The 19,349-nt window shown below is 48.0% G+C and overlaps 1 protein-coding gene and 1 long non-coding RNA gene across 3 annotated transcripts in view; one reads left to right on the top strand and one right to left on the bottom strand.

Annotated features, from left to right (window-relative positions):
• Window positions 1-793, top strand: part of LOC115070929 — an 8,388-nt gene extending 7,595 nt beyond the window's left edge. The window contains exon 3 of the long non-coding RNA XR_003850042.1: window positions 658-793. This is a non-coding gene — a long non-coding RNA (uncharacterized LOC115070929). The remainder of the gene's footprint in view (window positions 1-657) is intronic.
• Arid3b (AT-rich interaction domain 3B) overlaps window positions 682-19,349 on the bottom strand; it is a 52,159-nt gene continuing 33,491 nt past the window's right edge. For both annotated transcript variants that reach the window (XM_008836495.3, XM_029565086.1), the window contains exons 5-9: window positions 8,740-8,923; window positions 7,134-7,444; window positions 6,759-7,013; window positions 5,414-5,512; window positions 682-3,068 (exon numbers count right to left, since the gene is read on the bottom strand). In XM_008836495.3, the coding sequence (XP_008834717.1) occupies window positions 2,908-3,068; window positions 5,414-5,512; window positions 6,759-7,013; window positions 7,134-7,444; window positions 8,740-8,923 (1,010 nt within the window). In that variant the 3' untranslated portion in view covers window positions 682-2,907. The remainder of the gene's footprint in view (window positions 3,069-5,413; window positions 5,513-6,758; window positions 7,014-7,133; window positions 7,445-8,739; window positions 8,924-19,349) is intronic.

Raw genomic sequence — 19,349 nt, 5'->3', positions numbered from 1 at the left:
GAGAGAGAGAGAGAGAGAGAGAGAGAGATCTTTCAGGTAAAAGACGCAGGTTCTAGGCTCTTCCTGAGGCCAGTGTTAAGGGCAGCTGTCTTTGGGCTCCTTCATATACCTGGGATTCAGAAGAAACTCCTCTTGTCTCTGCTACTGGGCAGTTCCTTGCCAGAAAAATATTCCATAGGCTGTGTCCAACTAATTCCACTGGCCAGACACCCCTCCCTCCTAGCCAGCTTCCTCTACCTGCTCGAGCCCCCTGCCCTCCCACAACGTCATCTCTTGTCTCCTCACCCCAGTATGGGGCAGTCCATTGGCTTGTTAAAACCACCCACCCCATGCTCGCTTCTGCAGGACATATACCAAAAAAACTGGAATGATAACAGAAAATTAGCATGACCCTACAAAAGGATGACACACAAATTTGTGAAGTATTAAAGAAAAAAAGGAAAAACCACCCACCCCTCCCCTCTCACTCAGCCTTCTGGTCTTTGGAGGTGGGGCCTTGTTCAGTAGTCTGGACTGGTCTCTTATGTAAGCCTCCTGCACCAGCCTTTCAACTGCTGGGCCTACAGACAAAGGCCCCCATGCCTGGCTCTCCTTGTCCTTCATGTATCTTAGTTGCTGTCTGGGTTTGTACTTCACTGGTCCTTTTTCATTCTGAAGGATCTTGCCAAGTGGAAGTCACTGAAAGAAATCCAGACCTGCTTGTGTGAAGAGGTAGAGGTTTATTGAAATATAAGCATTCGAGAACACATAAAATAGAAAATAACCACAACATATACAGAAATTGCTGCAAAAGGACATCTGAGGTATTTATTCACGGCTAGGCTACCATGTGCTATCACATTTTTTTCTGGTTAGAATACATACATAACAGGAAGGGGGAGGGGACAACGCTGTCCTGGTCAACTGCCTACCACATGGCCTTAGGACCACATTTATAGGGAACGCTCCACTTGGGCCAGAGCCTTAATGCTGGGCACCTGCTGGCATCCAGGTCTCAAATTTTCTGGCTAGGAGCCTGCTGCTGGCTTGAGGGTAGAGAGGGGCACTCAGAGGGAAATGTGGGCAAGCTGCCTGGGGAAGGGAAAGATGCAAGTACCAGAAAGACACAGTGCACTGTCCCTGTCTTCCCTGGGTAGGAAGGGTTTATCCTTTGTGACCAAACCCTGAGACACACTGGCCAAATGGGCTTCTCACCAGCACCAGATTCCAGCTGTCATCTGCCTAGCACTGCATGTGTCTCGTGGGTAAGGTTTCTGAGGCCAGATCCTCAGGGAAGGAGGGAGGGAGGGAGGGAGTGGGGGGGGAGAGAGAGAGAGAGAGAGAGAGAGAGAGAGAGAGAGAGAGTGTGTGTGTGTGTGTGTGATTATGCACATGCACTGGGGCAGGGAGAGGAGACAGGCCAACAGTGCTGTGCTTACCAGGCTGAGGTATGTTTGTGCACAAGCTTTTGGTTTCCCTTTCTTTTTCTAACAGGATTGAGTGAGCTGTTCTGTGCCACCCCACCCCCCACCCCCAGCCTGAGGAGCCCCAGTGGATGGTGCTTTATGTAACAGCAGGACACTGGCCTGAGAGGGAAGCCTTGTACAAGTCTTTTTCTACCACAAGCTCCAGCTGCATGCTAAGAGGAGACAGAGCTCTCAGCATCTTCCCATCCCTGGAGCTCAGCCTCAGGCAGGAGCCAGAGCGACTTGCCTGTGTCCCAAGGTGGGGACTCTGAGGGCAGAGAGATGGCTGCCCTACCTTGTCAGCTGGGGTAGGGGCAGAAGTAACCAGCATGGTTTCAGGGTCCATCAGCAAGCATGGGCCCCCTATCCACCCTCCCTGTAGTGATCCCTGAGTCACCCCGCCTGCTTCACCTCCTGGCCAGGGCATGGGCAGGTTGGAGGGAGGCTGGCTGCGAACCGCACCTGGCTGGAACGATCTGCTTTCATTTCTTTGGTGCTACAACAGCAACAACAATAAAAATTTTAAAATTAAGTCAGCAAAACACATATAAAAAAGATTTCAGAGATGCAATACTTCCTGAAGAATCAAATATCAACAAGTACAAATCTGAGGTATTTCAGTAGGGGCTGAGATGGCCCCAAGAGACGGCGACAGGGGCCAGAGACAAGTGGCTATTCTGGGAGAGCTGGCCAACATGGGCAAGTGGGAAGCCTGAGGTTTGGAGGTCCGAACAGTCTTGTTAGGTGGGTACCAGGGCCTGGACAGCATGAGCTCTTCCTTCCTCCCTCTCATGCCCAGAGGTCCTGAACCTGAAGCCTGCCCTTGTGCTCTTTCTTGGGACCACAAAAGGGAGATCCAGAGCCCTGTGGACTGACTGATTCAAGACTTGGACTTGAGAGTTCCTCACCCAAGGAACCAAGCAGCAAGCACAGAGGGCTGGGAACGCCGCACCCCCATCTCATGCTTAGCAGTCAAGAGCAGAAGACATGCTTCTGGCTCCTATGGCCCCAAATGGGATTTAAACATTGGGGGACTGGGCAGAGGAGGAGACTGGTGATCCTGGGTTGAAGGCAGAAGGCAGCAGAAAGGAAATAAATTAAGGGGGAAGGGCAGTGGAGGGACTCCAGCTCCATGTCGCCTTACAGATTGTCAATACAGTGTTCTGGGGAATGGGAGGTGGCTGGGGAACCCGACAGAAGGCTGGATGCCCAGGCTCAGACCCCCGCCCAGTTCTCCAGGACAATCCCTGATTGGACAACGCTGCTCTGTCCTGCCCCTCCAGTCTCTCCCTGCCCCCAGAGTACAGCAGGACCTGAATGGAGCCTGGACAGACGGACATGTCCAAACTCAAGGTCTGGCCAGAAGGTATCTGACGTGGGCTCCATGAGATGAGGTAAATCTGTGCATCAACTTCCTTCCCTCTCAGCACGAGAGTAGGGCGTGGGTACTGGGCGCTGTCCATCAGAGGGACCAGCTGGTGGAGGGCTCTGCGCTGGGGGTGCCCCGAGATGAGGTAGGACTTGGTGAGCAATGAGAGCTGCTGCTGCTGGCGCTGCTGCTGATGCTCTGGGGAGCAGAGCCTGCAATGAGGTGGACCACGGGCTTCTGGGCAAATAGCACACCTAGAGTGGGAGGAGAAGCAGTGTGGCTCAGTTCTCTTCCATAAGGCCTGACTGTTGGCCTAGCCCTGTGTGTTCCACTCTCCACGTCATGCCAGATACCAGTGCTAGTGGAAGCCCAGACTCGCAGGCTGCTGAAGGGCCAGAGAGGTAATGAGTATCTTTGCTAGAATTCATAAAATCTTCTGGGGTTGGTGTCGGTCTGGTGTTAGGGGACACAGGTAGGGAGTGGGGAGGCTGGTGGGGAAGGGGCAGAAACACAGCCTAGGAAAGGCTCTGGTAGAGTATGCCTGGACTGCCAGAAGGGGAAAAGTGGTTAGGGAACCTGAGACACATCAGCAGGAGAGGTGTGAATGGCATGGTAACAGCAGAGGGGCTGGGAGGAGAGAAGCTACTGGAGGCTATGAAAGTTTCAGGAGGACAAAAGATTTTGGGGTTCAGGACGTTTTTCGTTCTCGGGGAGGTGAGAGCAACAGAGGTGCTGAAGGGAAAGCCTGCAGGGGAGCCAGCCTAGTGGTGGCAGCAGGAGGGACAGGAAGGAGGTAGGAAGGAACTCCAAGAGGACAGGAGGGCAGCAAGCTCTCAGAACCACCTTCAGGTTCCCAGCCTGGCCATCACTTTCCAACAAAGAGCCTGAGACAGTCAGGGTCAAGACAGGTGAATGGGCTCCTTTCTCAGGGCGCAGGGAGCCTCAACTCCTGACCCTTCATGTTCTGAGAGAAAAGGAGAAATTAGCCTTCCTTTCTTCTGGGAAGAGGACAAGAAGATATAAAGATCCAGCCACAACTCCCAGTTCCTGTTTTCTCTAAGACCCAACCCAGCCTCCACCTGCTAAGCCACATCATGGGAGAGCACAGGGCACCAGGACAATGTAAGAGACTGGTGAGCCACACTGGGACGCTGCTTTCAAGAACCCTATCCCTTCCCTGCCTCAACCCTGACGCCTATGGCAGGTGGCCCAACAGAGACCTGGAGCTTAAGTGTTGAGATGGCCAAGAATTGGCCCTATGGTTTGAATGTAGGGCTTTACCAGCCTGTAAGTGGACACTCACCAGGCAGCTGATACGCCTCTTGCCCTGGTAAAATAGGCAGATGTCACCAGCCTGAGCTTATTCCCAACCTTGTCCCTAAACTGGTGGAAGAGCTAAGAGTGTGGAGTCTTGTTACCTCTGTGAACTCTTAAGTTGATTTTTTAAAAAAATCCAGGTGTGTAGATGCATACCTTTATTCTCAGCACTTAGGAGGTGGAGGCAGAGGCAGGTGGAGCTCTCTGAGATGGAGGTCTACATAGTGAGTACCAGGCCAGCTGGGGCTAGAGGGAGACCCTGTCTCAAAAAGACCAAAAATTTTTAATTACTTTTATTTTATGTATATGAGTATACTGCCTGCATGTAAGTGCACACAGGTTGTATAATGCCTGTAGAGGTCAGAAGAAGGCACTGGACTCCCTTGAACTGGAGTTAAGAGACAATTGTTAGCTGCCATGTGGGTGCTGGGAATCGAACTCAGGTCCTCTGCCAAGAGCAGTCAGTGCTCTTAACTGCTGAGCCACCTCTCTAGCCAAGTTGTTTTTTTTTTCAAGACAGGATCTCCCTGTAGCCACAGCTGACCTGGAACCCTGCAACTCACTATGTAGGACCAGGCTGGCCTCAATCTCACAGAGATCCACCTGCCTCTGCTTCTCGAGAGTTAGGAGTAAAGGTGTGCATCCCCACACCCGGCTCTGAACTCTTGTTGAATACCTTGGTAATACCTTGTGTTAGTTTGCGATGCTAACCCAACCAACTACCATAATACTTCTGGAAAATTAGGATTAGGGAGATCCAACTGAGAAATGGGAAAGTCCCTAGAGACCAAGGCTTCTTCTGCAGTGCTCAGATTCCTTTGCTGGTATATTTTATTGTATTTGTTTTTGACAGGGTCCCATTCTGTAGCTCCTACTGGCCTTGAACTCACGGCAATGTTGCTCAGCCTCCTGAGTGTTGGGATTGCAGATGGTGTCTTAGTCCTTGGTCCATTTAAAAAAGACAGAGATCGAGGCCAGCCTGGTCTACATAGGCCAGCTAGGGTTTCAGGGAGATCCTGACTTTAAAAACAGGTGGATATAGGACTGTTTATAAATAATTATATTAAATGCTATCTTCAACCAACAGACCAATCACTGATGGAAAGGGTTAAAGGAAGGGTTTCTGTCTCTATGGAAGGGGACCTGTCATCCTGTTAATCCACACATGTACAGATCAGGATTTCTTTACCTTTGGAATGCTAAGCTGACACAAAAGGAAGCACCTGGAGTGTTCAGACATGAGGATGAGAGAAAGGGCCTCCCTGCAGCTCCTGGGGCCTACCTGCATAGGTGGTGCCATCAATGTCCACAGACATGTTGATGCTCCCGATGCTGCTTGTGGTTAGGTTCAGTGCTGCAGCCGAGGTCTCTGCTCTGTCTTCTGCGGGGTCAGAGAGGAAGCAGGCCTGGTCAAGCTTCCTGAGGCCCTCTTTGGTGCTTCCTGGCCATCCAAGACTAGGGCCTAACACTGTCTGAAGTACCTGCATTAACTAGCTCTGAGAATAGGTCTGGTCATAGAACAAGCTTGCCAGTTTCCTAATGCTGGCTTCCTTCAATGAGCCAGGTCATTTCCCAGCTCTCATGAAAGGACAGCAGGTCAACCCTAACTCAGCACCCATCATACAGCAGGCCTAGGAAATCAGATTCCAACAAGACCTAGCACTGCTTCTGAAGCCTTACCCTGCCTTCTATACATCTGAACTGTGAGTCTCTCATGGAGCGGGAGCTTTGTCTCTAGCACTGGGCCCTCTCTGGTCAGAAGGGCAGCTGGCAAACAGAGCTTCTACCTGGCTCATTAGCCTCTGCCCTCTCTCCTCAAGAGCCAAGCATTCTTCCAAGTGAGCTGCCTTTTCCACTGGTCTCTGTGTGGTTCCCTGTGGGCTTCATTCTGCCTGTCATTCAGGGGAGGGCTGTCTGGGAATGTGCACAGCCCCTTTCACACCCACCTCCCTTCCCAGCACACACTTGCCCATGTTTGCTTTGTTGGAGAGCCGCAGCTACAATAGCACAGAAAAGGGACTTGAGGAAAGTGAGTGTAGGCAGCAGAATGAGGGAAATGGGGTGTGGTTTGGGAAGAGGTGGGACACTAGAGAAATGAGGAAGGAAAGGGAAAAGATGTCAATTATACCACCAAACTTGTATTTCCTACTTTTACTCGTGAGGCCACTGGTGGCCTCCAATTTCTAAGAAATGACAAAGGTGTCTTTCTCCCAAACCTGGCCACAGTCCACATCTTGTAAGATACTGGGGAGGATGCAAGCCCTATAATTTAGACAGATCAAAAGGCTAGGCAGGGTTGGAGGAGCACAGCACCTATCTCTGGCTCCTCCTCTTTGACTAGCTGCTTTTCCTTCTTCCTAGGAAAGGATTTCACTGCATGAGGCAATTCTGATCTTCAGAAAATATCCAGGTTGTGAGATGAGATTTCAATGGCCATAGAAACCTCCATTGGCTCTCTTTTGGTCTCTAGACTCTTCTACAGCTGGGAAGTAACAGGGGTGGGGTGGGGGTTCTAGGCCAGGAGGTCATGAGGATGCCCCTTACTCCACCCAGCCCCAGTGCCTTGAGTGGAGCTGGGGTGTGGCAGGCATTATGAAGGAAAGATGGAGCCACACACTGGCACTCACCCCTGCCATTGATCCTGATCTTCATGGGGAGCTGCCGCGCCATGTTGAAGAGGTTGCGCTGGAAGGCCTGCTGCACCAGGCGCTGTTCCTCCTCTGATAGCCTTGATGCCTTCTTCTCAGGGGGTTCCCCAGATTCTAGTCGCTCCCGTAGTTGCTCCAGAGTGGCAGTCCGGTTACCAGCCTGCTGGCCTGCCAAGGTCCCAGGCACAGCCAGGCGATTTGGCACAGGCACTGTTGTCACTGGGACTCCATCACCTGTGAAGGAACCAGAGTTGGACCAGTCTACAATGACCCCTTTACCTCAATGCCTTTCCTGGGCAAAGAGGAACTGGACTTTTTTCTTCCCTTCCTTCTTCCTCCAGAGGTCTTACTTACCTTTCCTGAGAGTGGCTGCTGGGGGTATCCGAGGGCTACCAGCATTGGTGCCACTGCTGGAGCCAAGCCCGAGGATGGGAAAGCGGATTTTGGGGGGTGAGAGAAGGGCAGGGGTCCCAGCAGCGGCAGCACTAGCAGCAGCAGCAGCAGCAGCGGCAGCGGCAGCAGCAGCAGGAGAGTAGCCAAAGAGGGAGGAGCTGTAGCTGGGCCGCCGACCCTCCCTACGGTTGCCATCAATGGCTGCCTGCAGCTCTGCTGGGGAGCTCAAGGCTTTCTTCTCACACTCATAGGCATAGAGATACTTCATGTACCTGTGGGGATAAGGAGAATCATCTAAAACACAGTTTCAGAATCTGCCCAGTTCACAGTGATGTGTATCTAGAAGCAGCCTTGGTCAGGCAAGAGCTAGGGTGTGGTGCACATGGAAGAAGAAGAAGTCTGGGATCACTGGATATACCCCTCTCGGCTTCTTGAAAGTCTACTCCTGAAGGCATATACATTGCTTGGATCAGTCACTAAGGGAACCTGGAGGTTTCAGTATCTTTAGAGTACCCGTCATGTGGCCTGAGCTCTGCAGGGCCTTCATGGCTCCTTAGGTGCCTCACAGTTCAGTTAGGCTAGTCAAACAGGACCAATTCTCCCCATTGTGTGTGGAGGACAGGAGGGTTGCCCTTCTTTGTATATGTCATCTGTCCAAAGAAGCCAATCCTTTCCCCAAATGCTGACATTCTAGTTACAGTTGTCTCCATTTCTACTGGACTAGTCCCCAAAGAAAAAAACATTCCATTTCTATTTTTTCTTTTTAAAATTTATTTATTTATTTTGTGTGTGTGTGTGTGCGTGCGTGCGCACATGTATACCACTGTGTAGGTGTGAAGGTGAGAGGACAACTTATAGGAGTGATTTCTCTTCCTCCACCCTGTGGGTCTCAGGGATTGAACTCAGGTTATCGGGCTTGCCAGCAAGTGCCTTTACCCACTGAGCCATCTTGCTAGTCCCCAAAACTTTTCCCTCTTTCAACAAGGCCAGGACAGGTTATCTGACAGATACACCACTGTTCATTTTCTATTCTTTACAGAACAACTTCTAGAACATTCCAGAAAATGTTTCATTCCTACAATGCTACTCTTGATTTTACTGGTTCTGCCAACCCTTGTAAATAGTTAATCAATGACAAAACAGGTCAGCAAACCAATGAGGTTGGATTGACCTGAGGCTGAAAACTGGGTAAGAGGGGCCACTTATGTGATTATGTCCTGGAAAGAATGTGGACTGCAGGGACAGAAGACCAGGTTTGAATCTCAGGCCTCCTGCTGACTGGCCCAGTACAGTTTCAGCTAAATTATTTAACCCCAGAAACTTAGTTCTTATAATCTAGAAAGTGGGGAAGTATCTTCTTACCAGGACTGATTGTGAGGTTTAAGTCAAACAGAATGGTAAAATACTGGCACATGAGAGCCATGGTGAGGGCCACTCTCAGTGTTGCCTGGTCTGAGGTCCCCTCTGTTTCAAAAATTCTACTCCTTCCTCCCTTCCTGTCTCCTGTGACTTAGGTTAACACACCACTGGTCTCTGCTCAGCTTCCTTCTTAGCTCTGACCACTCACTGGGTCCTGAGGGTGAAGGCAGCACTGGTGATAGACGTAGGCAGGTTCAGGCCCTTGGTGATCTCCCTCCAGATTTTCTTGTTGATGATCTCCACCAAGCCCCCCTTTTCTGTTACCAGCTTATACAGCATATACAGGTCCAGGATCTGCTTGGCCATGATGGGGATCCGGTTGATGGGGGTCCCTGGGATTGTCCAAAGAGAAAGGGGAGGGTTGTGTTACAGTCAAGCTGAGCAAGGCATCACATCTGTGTATGTATGCTTACGGTTAGGCTAGATACAATGCTTGTGAATCTTAAAAGTGTTATAGGACTCAAATGCCCCAGATCTGAAAGCTGTTACACTAATTGTCAATTATATGGGACGAGCAGGAAAGGCCTTAGGCAAGTCACTTGGCCTCTCCAGACCTGTTTTTCCAACTGTAAATAAAAGGTGGCTAGACTAGATGAATTTAGAGTGTTTTGTTTGTCTGTGGAAGAACAGACAGTGCTTTTAACTGCTGAGCCATCCCTCCAGCCCCTTAGATAATTTTCTAATGATCTGGCAATTTATATTCCTCTGAAGTCTTTGGAATCCATTTAGAAGCTGCCTCCTCTGGGAAGCCTGCCCTGACTCACTCCCCAGTAGCTCTGAGAGCAGTTGAACAGCATGCTCCTTTTCAGACTGCCTGCCTTCTTGCCTGTGACAGAATGGAGACGTGGTTTCATTTTCTCTTGTGGCCTGCCAAGTCAAAAGAGCTGCTGGACACACGGGTCTCTCAGGGAATGAAAAGCCACTCAACAATTCTCTCGCCACTAATCACTCCACCCCCTCCCTAGCCTATGAAAGAGGGAGGGTCATAGCAGCTTCCGCCCACTAGCCCAGAGGGGAAGTGAGAGGAGCCAGGGACTTGATTAGGAAACCTGGCACTAGGCAGGAAGGGCTACTAATGAGCACCAGGGGACAGGAGGGTGGGGCCCAGGTCCTTTCACAGAAGGCTGGGATGCTAGTCAGGAGGCGTGATGGATGACTGTCATTTGGCAGCCTCAGGATTAATGATCTAGAGGTCAGAGGGGAGAATTCCACAGGGAAGGGTCAGCGTCCGGGGCAGGGTATGAGACTTGTTGCCTTTTGATGGCCAACTCCTCTTACTGTACACAGGCTGCAGCTCCTGCCACGCCCCTCCCCTCCCCTCCAGCTCCCTGAGCTGTCGCATAGTGACAAGCCCACTTGAACAGAAGCTGTTCCCCTTGAGGAATGCCAGTTTCTTCTCAGCTGAACATCAGCCTCACCAAAAAGCACTTTTTTTGAGGCAGTATCTTACTAAGTTGACCAGGCTGGTCGCAGTTCATGCCCCTCCTACCTCAGTCTCCCAAGTGCTAGGATTCCAGAAATGTGGCACATCCAGGTCATCAATTGTTTCACAGGATAATCCAAACAGGAGAGTGGAGTGAAAGTCCCCCTGCCTTTAAAAGAATTTGTTGTGTGTGCATGCGTGCACATGTTTGCATGTATGAACGTGTACATGGAAGCCAGAGGATAGCCTCAGATGTCATCCTCAGGTATGCTGTCCACCAGGGCCCCCATTTCCTAAGAGGAAGCATGGGGGACTGCTGAGGCAGGACCATACCCCTTTTCTAAGAGTGGGAAGGGGGCTATTGATGTCCAAGACTTTCTTCTTGACCAGCTGGTCTTTGAACCCTTTGGCAAAAGGGTCATGGAGTTAGGTTTAAAATTTCACAGGTGAACTAGGTAGAATGGCATATGCTTGTAACTCCAGAAGCCTGTGGCAGAAGTTCAAGTTCAAGGCTAGTCTGCTATGCAGACTGAAAAAACTAAAAACACAAAACCCCCAATTCATAGAGAAAATACTAGATCTACTAAGACTCACAGTCCCGAGTTGGCTCATGTTTCTCTGTGTTGTTCTGGACAATGACCCTATTTCTACCATGAAGACAAAATGGCTGATGCAGTAGAATTATATCATGACAGGTCAGGGCTGGTATCATCTCCTCTGGGAGGCCTATCTGCTAGAAGCTTCTAGGGTATTTTCACATATTCTTCTCACTTTCATCTTCCTAACCTAGTTCCCTTTCCCCATCTCTTCCTGCAACACCAGAGTTCTTACAAGTTAGACAGGAACTTCTAAGTCAGCAGTGGCTGTTCTCAACCTCCATTCTGAGATTGTTAGGAGGTTCAACTGCTTCTTCTTTTCAGGTACCTCTCATAGGCATCTTCCTTTCTGGCCTGGGCCACCAACCTGGGCCAAAGCCTCACTGGCTTCCCAATGACCCTCACAGCAGCCTGGACCCACACCTGTGACTTGTATATTGTTGCCAGACCATTTTATTAAAATACTTTTTTCATGTATTTCATTTGCCTATTTAAAAACCTACAAAGGCCGGGCGTGGTGGCACACGCCTTTAATCCCAGCACTCAGGAGGCAGAGGCAGGCGGATCTCTGTGAGTTCAAGGCCAGCCTGGTTACATAGTGAATTCCAGGACAGCTGGGGCTACAGGGAGACCCTGTCTCAAAGAGACAAAAAAAAAACCCTACAAAGGGGTTGGAAAGATGGCTCAGAATGGTTAAGAGCTCTAGCTGCTCTTGCAGAGGACTTGGGTTCAGTTCCAATACCCACATGGCGGCCAACAACTATTCTACCTCCAGTTCCAGGGGATGTGGCACCCTCTTCGGGCCTCTGCAGGCAGTGGTTAAGTGCATGACTTAGGTACATGTAATGCAGGCAAAACACTTGTACATATAAAAATAAATAAATAAACAAACAAACAAATAAAAATTAAAAGCCAACAAAGCCTTATCACTTAGCCATCCCATCACACATATCCAGTCATGTTTCATCTATGCTCTGTGATGCATGCTGTATTTCCTTCTAGCAGATCTCAAAAACTGCTCTCTATTCAGTTGTGCTTCTGCCACATCACCCTCAAGACAAGTCCACTTCTGCCTGTACTTTACCACCCCTTCACTGGCTTTTAATGACTTGCCTCTATTCAAACCCCTATGCTCTGTTCTTCAGCATCCATTCTCAAGAGAGAATTTCCTAATTACCCCAATTCACATAGATTCTTTCCCTCTCAGAATTTCTGTAATGCCCCTCCAAGTTCAGTAAATAACTATGCTCTAATTGTCTCATGTCTGTTTGCATGCTATCCCAGGGCTGTTGTGTTAGCTTTATAAAGGCAGGCATTATTTTTTCCTTCATGCGCTAATAGTACTGTGGCTAATAAATCAGCCTACTATGTAGATTTAAAAAAAAATAATGCCTTTCTCAAGAGGTAGAGGCAAGTGGATCTCTGTGAGTTCAAGTACAGTTTGGTCTACATAGCAAGTTTCAGGCCAGACAGGGCTACATAGTGAGACCGTCTCTCAAAACAAAAGCCAACCAAACAAAAAACTAACAACAACCCCAAACCAAAATCAAAACAAAACAAAATGCTTCTCTTTGGGTGTGGTGGTACAGGTCTTTATGTAACCCTTGCACTTGGGAGGTGAAGGCAGGAGTATCATCCTCCACTACATAGGCCAGTCTGGGGCAATATGAGACCCTTCTATTAAAAAAAGAAAGAAAAGGGGCTGGAGAGATGGTTCAGCAGTTAAGAGCACTGTCTTCTCTTGCAGAGGACCCGGGTTTGATTCCCAGCACCCACATGGTGGCTAACTGTCCATAATTCCAGTTCAGTCCCAGGGGAGCTGACGCCCTCTTCTGACCTCTATGGGCACTGCATGATGTGGGTGAACATACACACATGCAGGGAATACACCCATATACATAAAAATAATAAAATATTTTAGAAAAAAAAAAAGAAAAAGCTTCTCAGATTCAAAGCACTCTGTTCTGTATTAAGTAGAAACATAAACACGTGTGCTCATACCAGTGGCGGGCCTGTTGAGACCTGTCACTAGTTCTAAGTGTGCTGATAGTCCTGAATGGAAATCACTGTCCTCTTTCAGGTCCTACCATAGATCATTAGGATTACAACTATTATCAAACAGCTGGTAGAATGGAAGCTCAGAATGAGCAAGCTCTTTGCTTCCAGCTCCTAGTAAGAGGGCCACCAGCTGCAGCAGAATGGATGCAGTGATGGGGATTTTGAGATGGTAAAGTAACCATTACTCCATTCTGTAAGGTGAATGGGAAAGTGGAGTTGGCGGGGCTGGAGACACGGATCTGCAGTTAAAAGCACTGGCTGCTCTTACAGAGGATCAGGGTTCAATTCCCAGCACCCACATGGCAGCTAACAATCATCCCTAACTCCAGTTTCAGGAAATCTGACACCCTTTTCTGTCCTCCACAGCACTGCATGACAGGAGTGCACTTATATAGATGCAGGCAAAACATTCATACACATAACATTAAATTTTTTTTTAAAAAAAAGTAGAATTGGGGCTAGAGAGATGGCTCAGGGGTTAAAAGCACTGACTGCTCTTGCAGAGAGCCCAGGTCCACTTCCCAGCACCCACATGGCAGCTACGAACTGACCTTAACTCCAGTTCCAGGGGAATCTGAAGCCCTCTTCTGACCGTCTCTGCAGCATTGCACGACATGGGTGCACTCACATACATGCAAGCAAAACCCCCATACCCAAAAAAAAAAAAAAAAAAAAAAAAAAAAAAAAAGTAGTGTTGGAGAGCAGTAGAAAGTGGCTATGGCTGAGCATTTAATTAACCAGCACAGTAAGGCTGACCAATCCAGGAAAGTGTCCTTCAGGTCACCGTGGAGAGTCAGGTACATTTTAGATCACTGTATATGAAAAGCCTTTAGACTGTACTGGTTTCTTCAGGATTACTTTGAACAATAATACAACTTCAAACAGAGAGAATGCATTATATTTTTTGAATTGGTCATTATTTATCTGGAGACAAGCCAGGTGCACAGGATGAAAGGGCCAGGCAATTTATTCTGTTTTTTTGACTGAAAATGAGGTGTGAACAGAATCCATGATAGACTTTAGTGTGGCTCACCACCCGTGAAGGCAGTTCCTCAGGAGGATTTATATGTTCATTCTGTGTAGTCACTAAGCCAAATGTCTAGCCCTTGGAGGTCTATGAAGTGCAAAACTGTTGCAGATGTAGAGATTGTGATAGAGCTAGACTAGAGTCACAGGGACTGCCACTGTATTAGGCTGAGAACTGATTAGCAAAGAGAAAAGAGGTAGACAATAGATCTGAGAAGGTAAGGAAGGCAAGAGCAGTGTTTAAAGTCAAGGCTGTAACCTAAGTAGCAAGTGGTCTCTCCCCAGCTCCTCTAGAGCAGACACCTCTAGTAACTACCTCCTCACACCAGAGAAGCTTCCGGCACAGACAACCATGGCAACCCTGGCTAGAACCGCTCACCAGGGTTCTTCCTCTCACCCATATGGATTCCTCCTGCTCAGGAGTTCTGGCTCTAAAGATCAAGCCGTCAAGAGACCTGGTGCAGTCTCCCTTGGTTTGAGGCTGGCATGCTATCAGAGTGCCAGAGGGCAGGCTGGTCTCTGGGTACTGTCAAAAACAAAGCTGAGGCCACCCTGAGAATAGCTCTAGAAGATGATGTGGTTTGCTCACATTATCCTTATAATCCAGATGCAAAAACCTGCTTTGGCTTTGATTTGTCTAACAACTAAAAGAACCAACTGGAATCCTGGGGCTGGTTTCTCTTGGTAATTTCCTTTGTACTAGGTAGACATGGACGCTGTTTGCCTTATCCAAAGAAGATGTAACTAATGAAGATAGAGTGTGCCAGTGCTGGGGTGTGGATATGTGTGGACATGGGAGATAACAGCTTCAGGCCTCAGTTTTCCCATCTGTAACTGATGATTTTCAGTTCTAAACACTTAAGAATGCATGAGTTGGGCTGGGCATGGTGGCGCACGCCTTTAATCCCAGCACTCGGGAGGCAGAAGCAGATGGATCTCTGTGAGTTCAAGGCCAGCCTGGTCTACATAGTGAGTTCCAGGACAGCTGGGGCTACAGGGAGACCCTGTCTCAAAAAAAACAAAAAAAACAAACAAACAAAAAAAGCTTGAGTCAAAAAATTAAAATAAAAATTGCTTTGGTTTTAGAAGCTTCCTGAATTAGGGATTAATGTTGCCAAACGACCCTGAGGGATGATTTGGGATCTTTCTTTGCAGGACCACTATGAGGCTTAAGACTGTATCTGTGAAGTTCAAGTCCACAAGCAGTGGCTTCTTCCCCAGGCTTGGCAGGGGTCTCTGGCTGCTCTCTAGGTTGTATTAGATCCTCCTTTAGGAAGGCCCTTCACTCTAGAGGGGCAAGAGCAACCTACAGAGTAGCAGCAGGAGGTAAACACCCATGGAAAAGAACTCTGGATCCATGGTGTTGGCCCTGCAGGAGAGGAATTTCCACCCCAACATGTGTGTGTAGGGGGGGTACCTGACCGGGAAGCCTGCAGACTGTCAGTCACTGCTATCAAAGCAGGAGCTAGGATTGAAGGTAATTAATCATACTCTCTCTGACAGGAATCCAGAGCCTTATCTGTACCCCAAGAAATGCCACTGGTCTCTAGTTCCCTTCTCAATAAAGGAGACTGACAGTTGTAACAAAGAAGCCCCTTATCAGATTTCAGCCAGGGAGCCTGAGGCAGCCCCAGGGAAGGATGTAAAAGGCTTTTATGAGGGCCTGGGACCCAAGGAAAGCCTTCTAGGCTCCCAGGTCTTTAACCCTTGTTGGTGGAAATGCTGCTGGGCACTAGTACCAACAGGCTAGAGCTGTCATCAGGAGCTTCCAGTGCAGGTATGGCTGAGCAGAAGCTGCTCCCTGACAAGGTACCTACCTTGCTACCACTCAGGTGATACAGATGTAGCTATGGTAGGGACAAGGGCAAAAGAGACTGCTGACTGACTCTAGAGACAAAGCTAGGAGTCAGAAAGCTGAAGAGAGAGAAGCCCCTTTCTCTCCATCTCAGAGTATGGTCTGTTCCATTTAGGACCAGCAGCAATTGGGGCAAAGAGACTCAAAGGGCTGCCTTCCTGGCTACCAGTCAGGGGTGAAAGCCCAGGACCTAGGGTGTGGCCCTGCTAGGGACCCTTACTGCTTTTTCCTGGCTTTGAAAAAGGTCATTAATCACTTCCATAGCCTGACAGCTAACCAGAGAGCCTAGAGGAGTTAAGGGCTGTATTAGGCAGAGAATATGCACAGCCAAGGTGGGCAGCCAGCTGGCATCTTGACCATTCTTCTGTATATTAATTCTTGCCCTGCTCTGGTCCTGGCTCCCCAGGAACAAGAAGGGAAATAGCTGGTGATTTCTTCCTCTGACTTGTTTATATAGAAAATACCTCCCACTGGGAGCCTGGGCAGCAGTGTCTAGCAGTCTGTAGCCAAGACCATTCCACAAGGTAGAGCAGAAGAAAGCACATGCCACTATCCCATCATTGGACTGACAAGTATACTTAAGCCCTCTGCTTCCAATTGCCTGTGGAGGGGATCTAATTTATACATGGTGTAGTACACTAATCTAACAAGACAAAGGATCTTCCATAAGCACCCATGGAATTAACCCTCAGGTCAAAATACAGAACATTTCCAGTGTCCCAGAAAACTCCCTCATGGCTCTTCCCAATCAATATTCACACTCCTACCCTACCACACCTGGAGGGATCCATTATTTGGACATGCATTTTCTTGAACTTTAGATATGTGGAATCATACAGAATATAATCTTTTGTGTCTGGCTTTTACTCTGTTAGATCTGTTAGAGTTGTCCTGGATGCGCCCAGCAGCAGTTCAGTCTTATGGCTGTGTGGTATTGCATTATCTGATTTGGCCACAATTTACTAGTCCTATTTACACTTTCATCGGCAATGTATGAGATTCTGACTGCTCTATAACTGGGATGCTAATTTGTTTGTTTGTTTGTTTTTGTCTTTTTGAGACAGGGTCTCTGTGTAGCCCCAACTGGCCTGGAACTCACTATGTAGAACAGGCTGGCCTCAAACTCACAGAGATCTGCCTGCTGGGACTAAATGCGTGTGCCACCTGGAATGCTAATTTTAAATGAACCTTTTTAGGTTCCTGTTTGGGTTTGCGTGGTGATGTTATAGTCTGCTGTGGCTGATAATAAAGTCATGTCATAGCTGGGCATGGTAGCGCACACCTTTAGCCCCAGCATTTAGGAGGCACTTGGGAGGCAAAGACAGGCAGATTTCTGTTAGTTCAAGGCTAGCCTGGCCTACATAGTGAGTTCCAGGTTAGCTGGAACTACAGGGAGACCTTGTCTCAAAAAGACCAAAAAAAGAAAAAAAAGTCATGTTATGACCATGCTATCTCTTGCTTTGCAAATAGTTTTCAGAGGGCCAGATTCATCAGAATGCCCACCTGGCAATGCACAAAGCCCTGAGCTCACTCTCTAATAACACACACACACACAAACCCTCCTATGTTCAGAGAAGGTGGTCAGAGTAGAAGGAGGTGGGCTGTGAGGCCCTCTCTGTTCTACCTGTTGTTGGACCACACTTTGCCCAAGAGGAATGGCAGCCAGGCTGGAAGGGGCGTATCTCGAGGGCCTTCTAGTCTGGACACACATGGCTGTCTGAGCTTCCACCACCATCTGTGGCACTAGACCCTCAGATCCAGTAGTGTCCTAATGATGTAAGTGGGCCAAACCTCAGTTTAGTCTTTCCTCAAGCCAGCCCTTGGAATATTGCTTCACACTGGAACAGAGGCAAAATACAAAATAACTCCATTTTACCACCAATGCAAGATTTTGAAGGGGAAGGAGGGGGAATTTAATAAAAGTAGGTCATTTAAATTAATTGTGTCTTTCAAAAGCCAGGCTCCCTTCCCATTATTGTGGATAGTGAGTAACTGGGTAGTTACTGGGTATTAAATGACAATTAGAGATGGAAGGAAGAAAAACAGTGTACTTATCAGCAGCAGCTGTATCACTTGGAGAGAGAAAAGGCTCTAACTCAGACAAGGGACTAATCCAAGTCAAAGGTGTACATTTTAGACTGTATTTGTGGATAAAGTTAGAAGATAAAGCTCCCAACCCCATTTTATCTGACAAAGACAACATCTTAGTTTACTAGAAACGGCGTCTAGGACAAGACCATTTATTGCAAGAGACAAGAGTACAGGAGAAACTGCCTCCACTAAAAGGCAAAGCAATACATGTCAGGGACATTTCCTTGCCTGAGATGGGAGAGATAAGCACACAACAGAAGGAAAACCACTCAAATTGCACTTTGAGGCAGACCAAGCCCTTTTCCCACAGTAAATTCTTTGTATATATACATCAAAAACAGATCTAACAATCCACTGAGGGAAACCAGTTTGTAGCTTTGACCAGAATAGTGGCAGTGGGAGGGTAGATCTTCCAGTAAGATCTTGACAGAAAAGTTGTCTTCCTTATGACCAGGCAGTTCTGTACCCTAGCATGGGTACAGAGGCTGGAAAGGACAGACTTGCTTGTGGGTATTCTGGATGTGTCTCCCATGCCTTACCCCAACCCTGCCTCAGCAAACACCAGCCTCCTTGCTACCGTGAGTTGTCATTATCTGCCCTTCCAAGTCCCAGGACTGACCTAGACATGAAGATTCCCCTTGTATGAAAAGTTCTATCTTATGTTACTCAAATCTTTTGCTATACCATGGCCAGTGGAGATGGCTAGCTCCTATGCTACAAGAAGTACAAGGCTTGTCCACTTCTCCAAATGGAAGCCATGAGGTTACTGGTGCTGGGGACAAGTCTCTTAAAGGCAGTGGAAGAAGGGAAGAGCAATGGCCTAGGACTTAGAAGATCAAGTGCTAAATCTGCTCTCTGGCTTTAGTTTTAAGCCTCTTAACCTTGGGGCTGATTCTTCATGGTCACAGGTTAATAACCTTTGCTCTCTCTACCCCACAGAGCTATAGCCCTGGGTAGCAAAAAAAAACAGATAATGGATTAAAAAGGTTCTATAAGGTCAATGGGCTAATATTAAAAATAACTGTAAAGCCGGGCGTGGTAGCGCATGCCTTTAATCCCAGCACTCGGGAGGCAGAGGCAGGGGGTTCTCTGTGAGTTCAAGGCCAGCCTGGTCTACATAGTGAGTTCCAAGACAGCTGAGGCTACAGGGAGACCCTGTCTCAAAAAAAGACAACCCCCCCACAAAAAAAAAAAAAAAAACTGTAAGGGGCTGGAGAGATAGTGCAGCAGTTAAGAGTACTGGCTACTCTTGCAGAGGACCTGGATTTGATTCTCAGTACCCACACGGTGGCTAACAACTCCCATAACTCCAGGTCCAGAGGATCCAACACCCTTTTCTGACCTCCTCAGGCACTGTACTATATAGAGGCACTTACATACGTGCAGGTAATACACTCATACACGTAAAATAAAAATAATAAATATAAAAAAATAACTGTAAAACCATCATCATCAACATCATCCTTTTCAGTGAGACCACTCTTCTGTTTCTCCTCTTAGGGAACAATCTTTTTTTCCCCCACGAATGAAGTAAAAATGCAAATATATGTATATATGGCCTTTGTGTATCAGACTTACAAATTGGTCCCTCCCCTTGGGCATTGGAAAACCAAATGGAGTCTGTATGAGGGAATGAGACCCCAGAAACCACTCACAGTGAGTTAAATTGCCAGACAATTTTATTTACAATTATTTGGCTTTTTTTTTTT

The sequence above is a fragment of the Nannospalax galili genome, unplaced genomic scaffold (genome assembly GCF_000622305.1).
Source record: "Nannospalax galili isolate Female #2095 unplaced genomic scaffold, S.galili_v1.0 scaffold54, whole genome shotgun sequence".
Taxonomy (NCBI): Eukaryota; Metazoa; Chordata; class Mammalia; order Rodentia; family Spalacidae; genus Nannospalax; species Nannospalax galili.
The sequence above is the reverse complement of the archived record's forward strand: the minus strand, read 5'-3'. Positions and strand labels throughout refer to the sequence as shown.